This window comes from Eublepharis macularius, chromosome 2, assembly GCF_028583425.1.
Source record: "Eublepharis macularius isolate TG4126 chromosome 2, MPM_Emac_v1.0, whole genome shotgun sequence".
NCBI classification, from domain to species: Eukaryota; Metazoa; Chordata; class Lepidosauria; order Squamata; family Eublepharidae; genus Eublepharis; species Eublepharis macularius.
Genome location: NC_072791.1, coordinates 151,717,926 through 151,737,472, shown reverse-complemented (window position 1 = coordinate 151,737,472; position 19,547 = coordinate 151,717,926). Strand labels below are relative to the sequence as shown.

Genomic DNA, 19,547 nt, shown 5'->3' with positions numbered 1-19,547 from the left:
TTGCCGCCTCAGTCCTAAAAGGAACGGTTGCTAAGACAACTAACAACCATTCCTCCCCTCCATCCGCTTAAGTGGAGGCGGCGGTCATTATCGGCAGGACACAGCAGCGAGGAAAAGGCACAAGGCGCATGCTCAGAGGCACTCTCTCCTTCTCAGGGCCCAGGCGGAATCCTCCCTGGGGCCTCTTCCTTCGACGCCGCGCCCTTCGGTTTACACGCCAGCACCAGCGGCTGACCCCTCCCCAGGCCGGCGGGAGCTGCAGCGCCGTTCTTCTGCCTGGCCCTGCTCGCTAGCGGCGCGGTCGCCCGGACGAGCAGCTCTCGGCGTGCGCACGTCCGTCTGTGCACGCGGCCGGCTCTTGACCCCAAGGGCGGTTGTTTCTACTGCAGGTAAGGGCGGCGCTGGGAAGAGAGCGAGAGATGCCGGCCTCCCCCGTCTGGCTCGCTGCCTCTGTCACTTCCTGTAGCTGCCGGAGCCCAGCCCCGCTTGGGTCCTCCTACGTCCCTCCCTCCAGCCGCTTGCGCCACCCTGGGCAGCGCGCAAGGGAGAGACGGCTGCTCTGCCCTTCTTCCCCCCAAGCCGGTGAGTGGAGGTGGGAAGCGGAGGCTCGGGCGCGGTGAGGATAGATAAGCTGAGCTCAGAACAGCCTTGCGGGCGGGAAAAGCAGGAAAGGCAGACTGAACAGATCCTTCTCTAGGACCGGTTTTCTCCCCCCCCCCCGGCTCCGCGACCGTGTCCCGCCCTCCTGCCGCGCCTTTTCCTCTCCAGCTCTGGGAGAGTGAAGGGAACGGCGAGCTTGTTTTGTAGCCTTTAGTGCTTCCTGAATCGAGATGTGTTGCTGGGCTTCAGCCCTTAGCTCTGAAGCCAGATGTGTAGGGTGGCTAGCTGAGGTTACTTAGAGGGTGGAAAGATAAGGCTCTGCACGTGCTCAGAGGCTCTCGTTTTTCCTGCCACAGGGTTGGTCCCTAGCATCCAGAAGTCCTTCGGTTCTCCAAATCGTGTGATACTGAGGGGTGGGGAGTGGTAAAATGAGCGCCTGCGCCTATATTCTGATTTGCTGAGATTCTTTCAAAGGGGGAATGAGCCAAACAGAAACAGCTGGACAGGAGTTGCAAATTTTTCCGTTTACATCCCATAGTTATAAAGCAGTCATTAAATTGTTTGATTGCATAATCTTCCTCTGACGATGTTCCTTGCAGGAACCCTTTCAAGAATCAGTTTTGTTTTATTTTCTTAGGCTTTTCTCTCAGCTTTCAGTCCCCCCCCCCCTTTCTAAATTGGGAAGACTTTTGGTTTACTGATGGGGAGTAGCCTGGGGCCAGTTCTTCTGTACCTTTCATGTAGCTTATTCTGTACCTCCCTGTGTACAATAGAATTAAAATGGAATTAAAATCAAGTTAAAATACATCTTGAGTTTTTCAGTCAGCAACAGTTCAAACAGAAACCACCCAATGGAAGCTTTTTCTATGGCTCCACTTACACCTGATGACAGTTTAAAGTAGGGTTGGGCCTGTCACTGAAACATACCAGTAGGCTGGAGACTGAAGCAGTTGAGCAACAGCTTATCAGCTTTCTCAAAGTATTTTGGTAGTATAGTGAAGCCAGATTTGTACCTTTACTGTGTTGATTGTTACCAGAGTGCTGTGGGAGGGGAATGGTGTTCAGGTGGCTGCCTGTGACTGGAAGGTTTCTAGCAAGATGGCCCTGATGTTGGGTGCATTTTCCTTATTAAAGCAATATCATTTGGAGTGGATGGTTCCTTCCAAAAACAAGTTTGTAGATCAGGAAGAGTTCCTGTGCTGACCACTGAAGTCCTCTGTCTCAGTTGTCTTGATAAACCCTATGCCTTCTGTGGTAGTTTTCCCACACACTGGCATGACACTTTTGTAGGGGTGACAGAGGGGGACTCCTCAGTGGTGGTCTGAGGAAAGTTTCAGTTCTGATACTTCATTAATATTCAAATAAATATCTGAAATGTTTTAAGAGTTTATAGAATGACCTACTCTTTACAGTTATTTTTTAAAAATTTTACTTATGAGGTATATGTAGTTCTTGGTCCTGAGTTCTAAGAAGGAATGGATTGAGCAAGTCTTTGAGTTGGGCCTGAGCCTGTGGTACAGGCCATGCATGAGAGTAGTGTACTAGTTCCTTCTGAAAATGGAGAACCATAAGAATGTGGTCAGATAAGGACTGATAAGATGAAAGAAATTGAGCACATAGACAGGACAATTCTTGACATGGCAAAGAATCCAACCATGTACTAGTAATAAATGCGGTTGTAAATGCCGGTGTTGCATTATCGACAGAAACAAATACATGTGCAAACATGAGGAAAATGCAGCTGTTTACAGTTTTCAACTAATGATGTGATTTGGATGCATGCAAAACTAAGTATTGAGGCTGAAAATGTGTTCATGTAGAGTTGCTTGGAGCTGTCTGTGCTATGGCCATACACTTGGTTTTATTAGGTGGAAATAGGCATGAAGAATAATCCAAGTTTGATCAAGAGCTACTGGGAATCATTACTGAAGGCTAGATGTCAGGAGAGTGGGACTAGCGGCATCTTCAGTCAGGGAAATAGTTGCAATTTTTACAGCAGTTCAGTGAATTCAGAAGGCTCCAACCTTTGACTTTCCCCCCTCTACATTTCTGAATAATTTTATTCTGCTAGAAATAGACAAATGCCAGATGGGGTAATAGCCATGTTAGTCTGCTGCAGCCCAAATCGTTTCAAGTAAATACATCCCAGGTCAATGTGAGGAGATCACCGAACTGGTTTGCAAATTAAAGATGTGTTGCTGTGGTCTTCATCTGTGTCTCCCTAGTCATGTCATTCCGGAAGGTTGTGCGCCAGAGCAAGTTCCGCCATGTCTTTGGGCAGCCTGTCAAGAACGACCAGTGCTACGATGACATCCGGGTATCGCGGGTCACCTGGGACAGCACCTTCTGTGCTGTCAACCCCAAGTTTGTGGCTGTGATTGTGGAGGCCAGTGGGGGAGGGGCGTTCATGGTGCTGCCACTACACAAGGTGAGAAAAGGGCTAGAGATGTAGCTTGCAATCAAGCAATGGGAAAGATGTGTGGAAATGGCAGATCACTTATTTCCTTTGCAGTTTCTGAGAATTCCTGAACTCTCGTCAAACTATTTTTCTCCTTGCATTCTATGTTATATATCCATCTCCTATGGTTAGTCAGGGCTGGAACAGAGGGGTTATACTGGGGATGCTAACAGAGTTGCAGTGGAATGGAGAAGACTGGGGCATAGGTGAAGGCAAGCAACAGTGCAGTGGCTTAGAAGACACCATTAGGAGCCTTAACTACCTGTAGACTCGTCTCTTCTGTTTTTTCCAGACAGGGCGCATTGATAAGTCCTACCCTACTGTATGTGGGCACACAGGGCCTGTTTTGGACATTGATTGGTGCCCACACAATGATCACATAATTGCCAGTGGTTCTGAGGACTGCACTATAATGGTGAGAAGAAATTGGGGGAAAGGGTGTGTGCATATGCATATAAGATGGGCTTGCTTGTATAGAAATATGCATAAGATTGGCAGTCTATGAGTTTAATGATCAAGCAATAGAAATCTGTATCAAGTGTAGAATTCAGCATCCAGAGATCTGTTTATATTTTAAAGCAAGTTACTTTAAAAGCAAATCTTAAAGACTTTAAATGCTTGAACATATAAGAAATCTTAAAAACTTTGTATTTGTTTGTAACTGAACATGATTTTCTAGTGGAATTAGAGCATTTCAAAGTTGTATGTAGCTGGACATGTAGCAGGGCTCGGTTTGGGGCCCGGTACTTTTCAATATTTTTATCAATGATCTGGTTGAAGGGGTGGAAGGGCTGCTCATTAAATTTGCTGATGATACCAAATTGGGAGGAGTAGCAAACACCCAAGAAGATAGAATTAAAATTCAACAAGACCTGAATACTCTGGAGAGGTGGGCAGCTGTGAATAGGATGCAATTCAACAAAGACAAGTGCACAGTATTACATCTGAACCACAAAAATGGGAAGCACAAATACTGGATGGGGGATACACTTCTGGGCAGTGGTATATGTGAAAGGGATCTTGGGGTAAGAGTGGACTGTAAACTAAATATGAGCAGTCAGTGTGATGCGGTGGCAAAAAAGGCTAATTCAATCTTGGGTTGTATCAAAGGGGCCATAGCGTCGAAATCGCAGGAGGTCATAGCCCCTCTCTATACTGCCTTGGTCAGGCCATACCTGGAGTATTGTGTGCAGTTCTGGAGGCCTCACTTCAAAAAGGATGTGGACAAAATCGAGAGGGTGCAGAGGAGAGCGACAAGGATGATCAGGGGTCTGGAGACTGAGCCCTATGAGGAAAGGCTGAGGACCTTGGGAATGTTTAGTTTGGAGAAGAGGAGGTTGAGGGGGGGACATGATTGCTCTCTTTAAATATTTGAAAGGCTGTCATTTGGAGGAGGGCAAGGAGCTGTTCCAGTTGGCAGCAGAGGGTAGGACCCGAAACAATGGGCTTAAATTACATGCACAAAGGTACCGGCTGGATATTAGGAAGAACTTTTTCACGGTCACAGTAATTCAAAAGTGGAATCAGCTGCCTAGGGAGGTGGTGAGCTCCCCTCACTGGCAGTTTTCAAGAAGAGGCTGGATGAATACTTGTCAGAGATGCTTTAGGCTGATCCTGCACTGGGCCGGGGGTTGGACTAGATGGTCTGTATGGCCCCTTCCAGCTCTTCTATGGACAAATTCCTAGCTACACAGCAGCCTAAAAGCAGGATACATTCCTAGTCTTATGTGGGAACTGTTTGGGACAGGATGATAAGAGAACAGAGGTTTGAGCTAAGGTATGGAAGTGAAGGGTGGAGTAGAGAGGAGACTCACAGATTGTTGTATTACATTTTATTTCATCTTTTTCCTCAAGGTATGGCAGATCCCAGAGAATGGTCTGACTCTGCCTTTAACAGAACCAGTAGTAGTTCTGGAAGGACACTCAAAGCGTGTAGGCATCATCACTTGGCATCCAACAGCCCGCAACGTCCTTCTTAGTGCAGGTATCTTCCTCATCTTAGTGTAGGTACCTTCCCCATCTATGGTGGGGAACGCAAGATTGAGAAGTGTTGGCTATTTTTATGGGTGGGTGGATGCAATGGCTTTGAGATATACGACAGACTGCCGGTGACAAACATGTTTAGATGTATACCTTTTTGTTCCAGGGTGTGATAATGTGGTTATTGTATGGAACGTGGGAACAACTGAAGAGCTTTACCGCCTTGATGACCTCCACCCAGACCTCATCTATAATGTCAGCTGGAATCGTGATGGCAGCCTTTTCTGCTCAGCATGCAAAGACAAGAGTGTGCGCATCATTGACCCACGCCGTGGGCAGATTGTTGCGGTATGTTTATCCCTCCTTGAGTATTTTGGTGCATGTCTGTCTTTCTCCTATCCATTTGTCATTCTTGATTTAGTACATGTTCACGTGCCCTTTTAGTTACAGTTTCTTCCTGGGGTGTGAGCTGCTTTGTTCTGTGTGCATGTGTGCACGCATGTGTTTGCTACCCTATTTATCAGAGCATATTGATCATGCCTGTGACCTGAACCACTTTAACTTTGCAGTAACTTTTTGGGTGAATCCTAGATCATAATGTTTTGCATTGTGTTTGAGAACTCTGTACAGTGTTGGTGGGTGTTTTAACATCTTAGTAATGTAACATCTATGGGGTAAGGGAATATAAATAAGAATTGTTAGTGTGATGTGTGCTAAGGTAGTAGTCTGCCCAACAAAATTCACAAGTCTAGTATCAGTCTGCCTGCTTTACATAAGTTATGTTACAAACCTATATAATTCAAGATTTATAAGTCTCCCGAGCCAAACTGTGAGTGTTCCTTTTGCTTCCTCACCTGCAGTGCTGAACTAGTTGGTAAAAAATTTAGTGTAAGAGACAAGGTTTCTGCTTGGGTTTGGGGTGATAATGGAACAGGCCTTGGCTTGCCAGTTTATGACCCTTTTGAATGGACCCGTGGTCTTTAATCTGCTGTAGCAGAGAGCAATTCAGCAGAGATAACCTTTTTTTGTAGTGCTATCAGGGAGTTACTATAATAGGAGTACTATGGGGTGGCACCTGACAGACCTCCTTACTGGGCATATTCTTACATCTATAGGGGTAATAGAGGCGTAGCCTGATCCTCTTTCCTCTCCTACCCACGGGTGGTCTTTGCTGCCCCTGCTGCTGCTTTCATATTCTTTGCAATATTGGAAGCAGAGTGGTCTGGGGTAGGATGTTAGGAGCAGCAAAGAAACTCTGGATCCCAGTGAGAAGAGGTTCAGTAGGTTCTATGTGTTGGCTGTTGTGGATCATTTGATACTCTTTGTCTGAAATATTGCCAGGTTTCCCAGTTGTCCAGCCAGTTGTTGTTTGGGGAGTGAGATTTGTTTATCTAAGGTCTATCTAGCATGATAATGTCTCCAGTGAGTCTTGTTCTAAAGTAAAATGAAGAACTGAGAGCAAAGGGTGGCTGACACACTTGTTCTAGTTAAATGGCATTGGGAGCCTGTTTCATAACCTGTTGTCTATCTCTTGATGTTCACTTCACAGGAGAAGGAGAAAGCCCATGAGGGAGCACGTCCTATGCGAGCCATCTTCTTGGCTGATGGGAAGATCTTCACAACTGGCTTCAGTCGTATGAGTGAACGGCAGCTGGCACTCTGGGACCCAGTGAGTAGGAAGTGGGATCTGTGGGTAAAATGAACCTAATTCAAGTATGTGCTTTATTCTGCAGGGGCGGGAACAAAGAAAAATAGGGGTCTGTGTAGGGAAGGAGACCTCTCTGCATCCGGGGTTTTTATTCTGAGCGAAGGAGTCATCCTGCCATCCAACTTTGAGAAAGAGGTGTAATTTTATCATCTGAAGATAAGTTTTTTCACCCTCATAATTGTACAAAATGGGTGTGGCTTAAAGATTGTCCACTCATTAGATGATGTATATATCTGTTGTGGGGGTTTTTTTTGCTTGTTTATGTGTTCTAGGACAATCTGGAGGAACCCATGGCATTGCAAGAGCTGGACTCAAGCAATGGAGCCCTTCTTCCCTTCTATGACCCTGACACCAACGTTGTCTATGTCTGTGGAAAGGTAAGCTTCCTAAGGGGGCAGAGGAGAAATAATCAGTTCGACTCTGGTTCAAATCCCTGCTCAGCCTTGAAACTTACTGACCTACTTCATGCGGTTGTTCTGAGCAATAATAGGGGGCGAGAGAGTCATATATGCCACCTTGCTTTCCTTACAAGAAATACCACAAACATAACTTTCAAATTACCTCTTAAAATAGTATTCAGTGATGTCAGCTCTTAAATCAGCAAGAATGGAGCGATCAAATGATACATACATTAGATAATCAGCCCTAAGAGAGTTCACAGGAAAGATTTCATTCCATTCTCTAAGCCATAGCATAGTGATTAAGTAGTTGGGTTGCAGATCGGCATTCTGCTGGTTCAAATCCCACCACTGCCATGAGCTTACCAGGTGGCCTTGGGTAAGCCACTCCTCCCAGCCCCAGCTCCTCAGCTGTATTGTGAGGATAAATGACAACAGTGACATCATTCACTGCACTGAGTGGGGCACCTATTTGTCTAGAAGAGTGGTTTATATGTGCAGTTATTATTATTTTCTGTTTTCTCCATTTCTACTCTCTGAACTGATAGTAATACTGTGCAATTTAGGTATTCCCTTAGTTGCTTCTCCTGCTAACCAGTGAGCACCATTTCTTGAAAAGAAAGTACAGAGTCCTAAGGGATTTGTTGAGATTGGGCAGGCACACTCCTACCAATCCATTTACATAATTGCAGGGCCTTCCTCTAGTGCAAAGAGGTTCCTTTGTTGGATCTGCCACTCTGTCCCTGATCAGGACTGTCCACTACATGTCCTTTGTCCCATTCCCAGGGAGACTCAAGCATCCGGTATTTTGAGATCACAGCAGAAGCTCCCTACATCCACTTCCTGAATTTGTTCACTAGCAAAGAGCCACAGCGTGGGATGGGATGGATGCCGAAGCGAGGTCTGGATGTCAACAAGTGTGAGATCGCCAGGTATTCAGAACTATGTATGGGGAAGGAAGTTGGGCTGGCATTAATATAGGAACCAAGGAACTTAATAAAGCATTTGTTGATAACATACATCATGTTGCTTTTGCCCCACTAACTCTTCTTTGTCTCTCTTTTCACAGGTTTTACAAGCTCCATGAGCGCAAATGTGAACCCATTATCATGACAGTGCCAAGGAAGGTGAGTGTTTGATCATATGGGGGCATAGCCTGATTCTGATTACAAAGTTCATGTTTCAGCCCCCCCCTTTTTTTTAATTGCAATTGTTTGGAGACAGAGAGATGCAGGCGTGACTGCAGGGATGCTCCAGAGGTATACTTGTGCATAGGCAGGTGATCATACAAGATTCTGTGCTAGAATCTTGTGTAGTTTGTGTGGTGCCCTCAAGTCATGGCTGACTCATGGCGACCCCTGGTACCCCTAGTAGGCAAGAGACTATCAGAGGTGTTTTGCCGTTGCCTGTCTCTGCAATCCTGGTCTTCGTTGGAGGTCTCCCGTCCGATTATTAACCAAGGCCAACCCTGCTTAGTGTCTGAGATCTGATGAGATCAGGCTCACTGAGCTATCCATATCAGGGCTCTAGAATCTTGAGGCATGGAGAAAAAGCCACTCCCACTTCAGTATCCCTCCAGCATCTTGTGGGAATGAATGATGGAGCTGAGTACATGCCTTGTATGCCCTACATTTAGCTTTTATCTATTAGGAGGTTATTGTGACTTTTCAGAGATGTAAGACCTCCCCCATTCAGTTTTGCACCCACTAAATAGACAGCAGGATCTTCTCAGATATCAGCAGCCTTTATATCCTACCAGCAGCACGTGTGTGTTTGAGTGCACACATGCGCTCTGTTGGCTTTTTATATAAAACTGGGCAAAATACACACACCCCACACCCTTTTGAGGTCTCACACACGTTTTGTCGTATGCCAAATCAGGACTGGAACTACAAAGCTAGTCTGTGGATTTTAGTAATAACTTTCATCTTATATATAATGCTCTGTTCAAAGTGCTACACACTCAGTCATCACATCTATTAAGATATGCTGGTATTATTGCATTGCATATGAGAAATTGAGAGAATACTGGTTTTCCTAAAATTCATGGTGCTGCCAAGATTTGAATTGGAGTTTGAGGATTACAGTCTTTGTCATTACCACATAGAAGTTGCATTATCATCTTGTTTCACATTTTTCCTGTCTTCTCTTAAGGACAGATGGAGGAAGGTTGGTGGGGTTTGAACATGAAACATTGAGTCACTGGTATTTGCATTCAAACTTTCATTTGGACGTCTTGTTCTTCAAAGGAAATTTGTTTCATATCTTTGCTTGCCTCCTTGGAAATGGCTGTCTTTTCTCCCCTCCCCCACCTTGAAAAATGGGTAGTGGTGTCAGAGTGTTATTAAAGCTTGAAACCGCATTGTGCCCTGAATGTATATATACTAAATTTCATTCCAGTACCTTAGTGTTCAGCAGTGTTATGAGTAAACACAGAAATTGATCACTGAATGGATGAGCTAAAACCAAAGGCCTTACCTGGCTTGGTATGCCAGGATTTCTTCAGTTAAGCTATTTGGGAGCAAGACTTCCCTGGTTAGCCTTTTGCAATTCCTATGAGCAACTTTGTACTGCTTTGTAACTGCTTTGTAACTTAAAGCTTTCAAAGCAGTTCATAACGTAAGATAAAAGAACAGAAAAAAATAGTGACATAGTCACAGAAATCAATTTATTGGGGGTGGGTAATATTTCAGTCCTTAAAATACTGTGAGCTTCATCTTCAAACACCGAAGGGAAAAGGACAGTCTTCATTTTTGTTTCTCACTTGCCTTGTTCTAAATATCACCTATATCTAGAACAAGGCAAGTGAGAAACAACAATGAACCTTCTAAAGCGGTGAGTCTCATAATGGTGGGGCAGCCTGTGAAAAGTCTCTGCCATTGCTGGATACCAATCTGCCATCAGGCTGAGATGGTAATCTGAATGGAGTCTTCTTGGTGGACCTATAGGAAAGATTCGTTTGGGAACAGACGCTCCCACATATACTCTGCTCTAAAACCAATGTTTTAAAGGTCAAACCCAGCAGCTTGAATAGTGCTCAGAAACACAGAAAATCCATGTGACAATTGGAGCACTGGTGCTTCGGCCTGCTTACACCCAGTGACAAGTTTTGGGCCAACTGTGGTTTTCATACAATCCTTGTGGGTGGCCGCACATCGAATGTGTTACAGCAGTGTCACCTAGAAGTCTCTTAAGACATGAATGTTGGTGGCAGCACCTTTCTTTTCCAGTAGTGGGTACAGTGGTCAAATCAGCCTAAGCTGACCTCTTAGGCTCTGGAAAGCAAAGCTGGATGGAGGAGGATACCCCAGGCTGTAAAAATACTTCATGAGAACTGCAATTCTGTATAATGGGCACTTTCTGTGCTAACTGGCCCACTATATTGCCTACAAATACCACATCTGCCTTGTCTGGATCATTCAGTTTATTTACCTTCATACAACTCATGACCACTCCAGGCAGCTATTCAGAACTGCAGCAAGTTCATCTGGATTGAATTAATAGGAGAAATAGAGCTGTGTGTTTTCATTGGTGCTTGATGACACCACAGTTCTCCAGATCACCTCTCCCAGCCATTTCATGTACATGTTACATAGCACAAGTGACATACTATAATCCTGAGGAACTTCATAGGACAAATCCCATGGAACAGAACAGATGCCTCCTAGCACTACCTTCTGGGACCGAGCCAGAGCCCCTGCAAAGCAGAACCTTCCAGCCTGGCAGCATGTCCTGCAAGTGTTCTGTGGTACTGAAATCACCTGAAAGATCCAGGCAAACCAAACAGAGTCATGCTTCTTCTGCTGAAGGTCACGTACAGCAGTCAAAAACTATCTCTATTCCAGACCTGTAACCTAATTTAAATGAGTCAATATATTCAAGAGACTCATAAAAGTAGATGGACTTGACCCTCCACCACATTCTCTTTGCCCCCAAAAGGCAAGTTTGAAACTGGTCTATAATTACCTTGTTCTGTTAGGTCCTATAAAAGTTCTGTTTTTTTAAAAAAAATAGCATATCCATTGCCCTCTGCGGTGGTGCTTATGAAGTTAATGAAACAATTTGGGAGACACATAAAGGAGGCTCAGGCAGGAGGCTATCTTATTCTCTATTTGTTTGAACAATTATTCTTTTGACCTGTCCTGGTTCTGTTAATCCTTCTTGATGTTTTATGGTCTCCTGAGCCAGGAGGATTCTTCCTAGCCTTGTTACTTGAAATTCTGGAGCTCAGATTGAAGTCACCAGGTTCACAAATGGTAGACAAGCACTGCTAGTTAGCAAAAGCCTGATTTCAGCCCTGAGGAAAGACTGGCACTGTTTAGCAGAATGGAATGTTCTGGCCAGAAGAACAGATCACTTGCAAACATGTTGATAGTTTTCTTACACTTTACCTTGAATTGTGTTGCTGAGAGGAACAGTGGCTCCTGATAGCAGGGAGTGACGCAGGCCATTGTTAACACTGCCATCTTTTTGCAGTCAGATCTGTTCCAAGATGACTTGTACCCAGACACAGCTGGGCCAGAAGCTGCCATGGAAGCAGAAGAATGGGTGGCAGGGAAGACAGCAGCACCTATCCTGATCTCGCTACGTGAAGCCTATGTGCCCACCAAGCAGCGGGACTTCAAAGTCAACCAAAGAAGCTTGTTGCATGAGAGTCGTCCTGTCTCTGCCAGCACCGGGCTGAGTGCCACACACCCCAGTGCCACATCTCAGTCTGCTGCTGCACCTGCCTTTAGCATTGGCCCTGCCAGTGGGGTATGTTCAGTGCTTGCACCAGAATGGGGGGTGGGTGGGGCTGGGGTGAGTGGTTTGGTTAGTGTTCTGCCTGTCTTAATATGATTACAAAGTGGTTTAGCTGAAGAAGAGTGAAAGAAAGTAGGACAGGTTGCTGATGTTTTCAAGAGAATCAGGGGTGGGGGCACTGGAATCAGGGTTGTGCATATTTGGTATGTCTGAAGTTTGCTGTATGTTGAATCTCACCATCCCTTGCTCCTTCAAGAAAAGCATATTTCTAGCCCTTTATGGTTCTAGAAAAGCTTTAGAGTATGTGTGCAATATCTGATGTAATTTCAAGTGTCTAAGAAGAACTTAGTAGGACCTCTTTAGAGTTCTGTACAGGTACCCTTGTCATATAAATTAGGTAATCTCAGAGCATACATTGCCCTTTCATTTTTTCAGCACACATTCTGAAATGCCTTGTTAACCAGGCTGTTGGAAGCAAAATAGATCATGCAAAATATGCAGGTCTGCTTGGACTTTCTCTCTGAAAGTTACAACCTGCTTACTTCCTCTGGCTTCCATAAGATTATGGTTGGATACAATAGGTGTGGCTGGCTTTATTTACTTATTTTTTACTTCATTTATACCCCACCTTTTCTCCCAATGGGGACCTAAAGCAGTTTACATTCTCCTTTCCTCCATTTTATGGTTGAATTGATTGTGGTTAGAAGCATTTGCCAGTGTTGCTGTTTCTTCCTCCTATCTGCGTGTCTGGTAGGAGTCTGACATTGGATGGGCTGACCTTAGCTGGGACTCTGGGTGTAGTGGAAGAGTGCTGATCTTCTTTTCCTGTTGCAGGAAGGTGGGCAGATAGCTGAAGAGGTGCTGCGTGAGGTAGCATCACTGCGAGCGCTGGTGGCTGCACAGGGAGAGCGCATCACACGACTGGAGGAACAGCTGAGCCGCATTGAGAATGGTGATGTTTAGGGGTCATGGCCCACTGAAGAGACCTCACCAACATGGATCTTCTTCAATGCTTCATCCTTCTTGAGCTGCCAGTTATCCCTCACACTGCCTCAACCTGACCTGTGGTGTGAGACAGGGACTTGCCCTCTGTTACTCCTGCTGGGGAAATGTATTGGGTTTTGTGTCTGACCAAGTCTCCTCTTCTTGTTGCTCTCCCACTCCACTTTTTTTTAACCAAGGGACAGTTGCTGGGTTCTCCACATCTGTCTGTTTGCCTTATTTTGATCAGGGTCCTTCTACTCCCATCCCTGTGGCTGGGGTGGCCTCCTCCCCCTTGCCCCTCGTAGGGACCAGAACTAGCTAAATGCTCTGCCTGACCACCTTGTCTGCTGAAGTCCCACTGGGACTTCCTGAACTCTCATGGCAGATGGGTTTGGATAGAAGCTAGTGCCTCCTGTGATAGCATGGGCCATGCCTCTTTCCCCCTTTTCCCCTGTTAAGACCACAGAGATCCTGTTGAGGAGGATTCTTCTGCTTCCTTGCCTGAATTTATATTTGCAAAGAGACCACAGAGGTGGCTGGTGAGTGCGACTGTGAAAGAAACCAGCCATCCAGTCACTGTCCTAGGATCACTGTAGTTGGGACTATACCCCTCTCCGGCTGGTTCTGACTAAATAACAGAGAGTGAGGTGAGGGGAGAAAAACTATTCAGGGTCAAGATCTATATTTTCATTCCAAATAAAAGCCTTTATAAAGCCACGGCTTTCTGCAGATGTCTGTTGTTTCTCCCACCCACCCCTTAAGATGAGTTGGGGTAAAATACAAGCTTTTTCTTCAGATGCATTTGCCCCCTGCAGGCTGTTTTAAGATCGTTGCACTTACTTTAATGAAAGCAGGGAACACATGCAAGAACCTAAGAACTGTTTTATCAGCTCAAGAATGTAAGAAGAGCCTTGCTCAATCAGATGAGTGGTCTGTCTAGCTGAGCATCCTGTCTCACATAGGTTTATTGCCTTTGAATGTTTAGTCACCACGGCTAGCAGCCATGGATATACTTGTGTGTGTGTATGCTGTCAAATCACAGCCAACTTATGGTGACCTCTGCAGAGGTTTTCAAGGCAAGAGACATTCAGAGGTGGTTTGCCATTGGCTGCCTCTGTGTAGTGACACTGTCATTCCTTGGCGCTTTCATATAAATTCTGACCAGGAAGATGGATATACCAGATGGATATACCAGAGATGGATATACCTATCCTTCATGAATCTGTGAAATCCCCCTTTAAAGCCCTCTATTTCTATGGCCATTGCTATAACCTCTGGCAGCAAATTTCACATTTTGAATACTCATTAAGAGTACTTTCCTTTTGTCCATCCTGAAGCTACTTCCCATCAACTTCATTGGATACCCTTGTGTTCTACTCCCTCTACTCCATGCATAATTTTATAAATGTCAAGCCCCTCCCTCCCAGCTTAGTTCTCTCTTCTCAGTATTGTAAGAAAGATGTTCAAACCACTTAATCATCTTGGTTGCCCGGTTCTGTACTCCTTCCAGCTCTGCAGTGTCCTTTTTGAGATAATGCAACTAGAACATCACACAGTATTCTGGATGAGGATGCACTATAGGTCTATCCAGAGACATAATACTGGCTATTTTCAATCCCTTTCCTAATAATCCCTTGCATAGTTTGCCTTGTTCCCTGCTGTGGCACACTGGATCAACGCTTTCATTGAGCTATCTATTATGATCTCAACATCTCTTTCCTGCTCAGTCTCAGCAAGTTTAGTCGCCATTAACATATACTTAAAATATATTGTCGAAGGCTTTCATGGCCGGAGAATGCTAGTTGTAGATTTTCTGGGCAGTATGTCTGTTGTCTTGGCATTGTAGTTCCTGACGTTTTGCCAGCAGCTGTAACTGGCATCTTCAAAGGTGTCGCACTGAAAGACGGAGATCTCTTCTCTCAGTGTCAATGTATGGAGAAGATGTTAGCAGGTAATTTATATCTACTCAGGAAGGTGGGTTTGGGCTGAGTCATCCTGTAAGAGTTTCCCAGGGTGTGGAATGCTAAGGGGGGGAAGCTTCACTGTATCCTGAGGAGGTTCTTTTGCATATGGATTGGTTGTTGATATGCTAATCTTACAACTAAGGAACAAATCAAACAACTAAGGAAAAACAGTCCCCCACAGGAAAAGTTTTTGCCATATATCAAAGGAATCACTGATCAGATGGGAAAACTTATGAAAAAGCACAACCTACAAACAGTATTCAGACCCACCAGAAAAATACAACAGATGCTACGATCAGCAAAAGACTGTAGAGACCCCCTCATCTCTGCAGGAGTATACCACATACCCTGCAGTTGTGGACAATTTTACATTGGGACCACACAGCATAGCATCCAGACAAGAATAAAAGAACATGAAAAACACTGTATACTTGGCCAACCTGAAAAATCAGCAGTGGCTGAACATAGCCTAACGCAAACAGGGCACAGTATCTTATTACAGGACACTAAAATACTGAACAACGCTTCCAACTACTTTGTCAAGATTGTGCAAGGAAGCCATTGAAATGCATAAGCACAATTTCAACAGGAAAGAAGAGACCTTAAGAATGAATAGAGTGTGGTTTCCAGTCCTGAAAAACACCAGACTAACAAAATACTCTGCATCTTACATTAGCCCTGCAGATAAGGTTAGCATATCAACCACCAATCCATATGCAAAAGAACCTCCTCAGGATACAGTGAAGCTTCCCCCCATTAGCATTCCACACCCTGGGAAACTCTTACCAGGTGACTCAACTCAAACCCACCTTCCTGAGTAGATATAAATTACCTGCTAACATCTTCTCCACACATTGACACTGAGAGATCTCTGTCTTTCAGTGCTACACCTCTGAAGACGCCAGTCACAGCTGCTGGCGAAACGTCAGGAACTACAATGCCGAGACCACGGCCATACAGCCTGGAAAATCTACAACTAATATATACTTAAAAGATGGGATTTTTTGTTCCAGTGTGCATCACCTTACACTTGCCTACACTGAACTTCATTTGCCACATTGTTGCCCACTTACCCAATTTGTGGAGATCCTCCTGGAGCTCTTCACAGATGGCCTTGGTTTTTACCATCTTTAATAATTGTGTCATCTGCAAACTTCGCTGCTACACTGCTGCTCTCTAGTTTCTAGATAATTTATGAACAAATTTAATCGTGGGGCCCCACTGTTTACTTTCCTCCATTGTGAACTTCATCTCATCACCTTGATTTGAGTCAGTTCCTCAGCCTCCCTGAAAACAATGGCTATAGCCTGGGAACATGCTTCACACTTTCCACAATAAACAAAGATGCAAAGAACTAGGTTCTCTGCCATCACCCTATCTTCTTGAAGCAATCCTTTTATTCCTTGGTAATAAAAAGGTCCAACTACTCCCCCTTGTTTTCCATATTGGTGAGACAGTGGCCTCCAGGGGAGCCTACAACTAGGGCATGAAGGCAGCTAGCATTTGGAGGCAAATGGTCTCCATGCATGCACCAACTTCTGTGTTCAGCTAAACGGAAGTTCACAGTAAAAAAGCATCCTTTTCATAACAAGATGCCTGTAAGGAAAACTCTTCACTTCAAAGTTTTATGTAGGAAGACTAATATATGGAAATGGTTTTGTGTTCATATAGCGATGTAAAAATGCACAAGAAAGAGTTTCCAGGTGGCGCATAGGTGCTTTTCTAACAGTTTTATCTTTTTCACAGGAAGGACTGTTTTCCCAGTTCTGTTAGACTTCTTAGTGGTTTGAGGTTTACTGGGGTGCAAGTGTGAAAAATCCCCAAACTTTCCTCACGTCTGCCATTCTTTGAATGGTGACTTTATTGCCAGTTGCTTAAGTTCAGATTTAACTGCTCAATAAATAGAACTTGTTATAGAACTTATTTCAAAGCCCAAAAATACCAATTAATCTTTTCTGCACCTTTTTAAAAAACAAGCTGTCTTAGAAAGGTAAATGCAGTATATGTGAGATGAAATTAATGCATTTGGGAAACAGACTTGCTTAATAATTGAGTGTTCATCTCAAAAGGGTCACTCTTCTAGTTCTTCTGTATCCTGTTTGTGTATCCTCTTCCTATCCTGTTTGTGCACAAAGTACTATTCGGATTTAATTTGGGCAATGCATCCAGCTTTGATACGTCTGTATATAGCTTTTGTTCCCAGCTGATTGGCATCAGAAAATTAATTTCAAAATGAAGGCTGTCTTTTGTAGTTCTTAATGGCTATCTTCTTCTGCAGGGGATAGAGCACCTCCATGTGCTGATCTCTTAAGGTTTAATAGGTCTTCTTACAACTCCATGGGTCCACAAGCCAAGGTTTGCGTCTGTTTCAAGAGACCCTTTTGAAAACTGCTGCTAGTAGCAGGTTATTCCCCAACCAAACTTGTGTGTACAAGTGAAATGTAGCATGCTCTGTGCACATGTGCATATTCAGCTTGCCACCTTAATTCAGAAAAATACAGCTGCTACATTTCTGTTCAAGATGTTATCAGAGTGGGCAGTCAGTACACTGATATTTTGATGCCATCTAGATCAGCTGTCTTCCTAGTAACAGATCCAGTACACCTTATGTAATGCGCACATACTATAGGTAGCAGCTGAGTATTTCTTTTCTTCATCAGAGCATGGGTGAGATTCTTTGTGTGGGATGGCAGGTGCATTGTTCTTCCTGTTCACAGCCCAAGCAGCAGAGGCTGTTCTAGGGCTGGCAGGAAGCTTGTGGTTGGTACTGAGCTGAGATAGCTCTGCTGCCTGAGCCAGCAGGAAACAATGGTGTATCAAAGATCTATATTGCTCAGGAGCTCTGGTCATTCTGTAGATAGGAAAGCCTGAAAGAGTATAGTAGTAGATTTTCCGGGCTGTATAGCCATGGTCTTGCCAAGACCACAGCCATACAGCCCGGAAAATCCACAACTACTATCGTTCTCCGGCCAGGAAAGCCTTCAACAATATATAGTAGAGTAGTAGTCCATAACTACTTTTTCTTTAAGGCAGATCAACATAGGTAGCTGTGTTAGTCTGTAGCAGTGGAAAAGAGCAAGAGTCCAGTAGCACCTATAAGCACCTCTGTAGTCCAGTAGCACCTCTGAAGAAGTGAGCTGTTGCCCTACCACTTATTTTGTTAATCTTATAGGTGCTACTGGACTCTTACTCTTTTCTTTAAGGTGTGTAACTTGAAATAAATGCTGTGGATAGATGCACTCTACTTTGGGTTACATCACACTGCTGAGAGTTTTTGAGCTACAACCTGCCCTCCATTCATTCTAAATATCTTTTCTTTCAGCACAAGGACAGGAGAGCTGTTAATTGTATTCAAGCACCCCCCATCTCATCGATGGCTCTCCCAAGCACCAAGTACTTGTGCAAATATTTCTAGCCAGCAGAGAATAATCAAAAGGCCATCACACACCCTGGCAGAAATGTAACACTTAGGAGGTAGCAGAGACTTGAGGATGCCAAATGCTAGTTTTCCTCTTTCTGGAAAGGATGGAAAGAGTATGGGGGGGGGAGAGATGTGAAGTAATAAATTCTCTGGGCAAGAGGTCCATTTTATCTGAGGATAACTTGGAGGAAGGAGCTCTCCCATCTGTATTCCATCTTGATGGCTGCCCTCTACCTGTGGAGCTAACAAAGGATGGATAGCCCAAACAAAGATTCAGGGTAATGACCGACTGATATAAAACAATGTAAATTTTTAGGGTAGAGAGCCTACCCTAGAATAACAACTCAGGGTAGGTTTAGAGAAATATCAGAGAAATTAATGTATACATCTTTACTTTGTACCTTTTGCACGATCTGTTGCTGTCCATAGTATGGGCATGGATATTTTCTTTTAAATAAATTTATTTTGAACTCTGGAAATTTGTTCCCCATAACCACAATAATTCCCATTCAAACACATTACAAAAAACAGTGCCACCATAAGGGAAGTGGTTGATCAACCTATCACCAGGAGTGTCCAAGTGCGGTAAGTCATCCCTGCAAATGCTAGTCAGAGCAAAAGCAGATGTGGGCCCAAAGCAGAGCCTATAAATGGAAGCCCAAAGCGCTGGCCCTCTTAGGGGGAAATACTCTAGTCAACCAATTGGTGGCAGCATAGATAATTAGTGAGAAGAGAGGAAACTCTTGTGGAAAAGTGGTGGGCTTGGGAGAGCAGTACACCACTAGATAGAGACTGAGGATGACCATTGAGTGTCTTGCCTTCCTGGAGAGCACAAAGCAGAATTGTGCTAGAAAGTCAGGACATTCTGCAAGACAGTTATTTACATTCATGTTGAACTAACTCCCTGTTTGTTTGTACAGTTTAGTCACTGCAGCATCCAAAATACTACAACATTATCAGACCAGTTGCAATGGCTGTCCTTTCCATACTGGGATCAAATTCTGCCCATTCAAGCAGACAAAAATTCTATAGGGAAGGACGGGCAGTGGTAGCAAGCACTGGCTGATGGGGCACAATTTAATATTGTCCTCTACTGCGGTATTTAAGCAGAACAAGAAATATTTTTGCTTTAATGGTGGGGTTTGATTCTGAACCATTGGGACCTCTCCAATTTCCTTCCCTGTAATGATAGTTCATTTTTAAGTACTTCACTTGTAAATCAAGTGACATTAGGGAAGTTTTGCTGCTCCCTAAAATAGTTTCTACACTACCTGAAATATGAAGATGGGCG

At 44.3% G+C, this 19,547-nt stretch overlaps 1 protein-coding gene across 2 annotated transcripts; it reads left to right on the top strand.

Moving 5' to 3' along the window:
• Nucleotides 1-224: 224 nt before the first annotated feature.
• CORO1B (coronin 1B) lies at nt 225-13,588 on the top strand. 2 transcript variants are annotated; one of them, XM_054971549.1, is made up of 11 exons: nt 225-389; nt 2,826-3,028; nt 3,351-3,473; nt 4,913-5,042; nt 5,205-5,386; nt 6,588-6,707; nt 7,019-7,123; nt 7,931-8,076; nt 8,214-8,271; nt 11,621-11,899; nt 12,722-13,588. In XM_054971549.1, the coding sequence occupies exons 2-11, from the start codon at nt 2,828-2,830 to the stop codon at nt 12,848-12,850; spliced, it is 1,473 nt and encodes a 490-aa protein (XP_054827524.1). In that variant the 5' UTR covers nt 225-389; nt 2,826-2,827; the 3' UTR covers nt 12,851-13,588. The 2 variants fall into 2 exon arrangements, with proteins under 2 accessions (XP_054827524.1, XP_054827525.1); XM_054971550.1 differs by lacking the exon at nt 225-389 and adding an exon at nt 510-582.
• Nucleotides 13,589-19,547: the final 5,959 nt, after the last annotated feature.

What these genes read in the sequence shown, in the direction of transcription:
- CORO1B (XM_054971549.1), top strand. Translation starts at nt 2,828, where the DNA reads ATGTCATTCCGGAAGGTTGTGCGCCAGAGCAAGTTCCGCCATGTCTTT. An exon ending in TTGTCTATGTCTGTGGAAAG is followed by an intron (nt 7,124 to 7,930) that starts GTAAGCTTCCTA and finishes TCCCATTCCCAG; the next exon opens with GGAGACTCAAGCATCCGGTA. An exon ending in TCATGACAGTGCCAAGGAAG is followed by an intron (nt 8,272 to 11,620) that starts GTGAGTGTTTGA and finishes ATCTTTTTGCAG; the next exon opens with TCAGATCTGTTCCAAGATGA.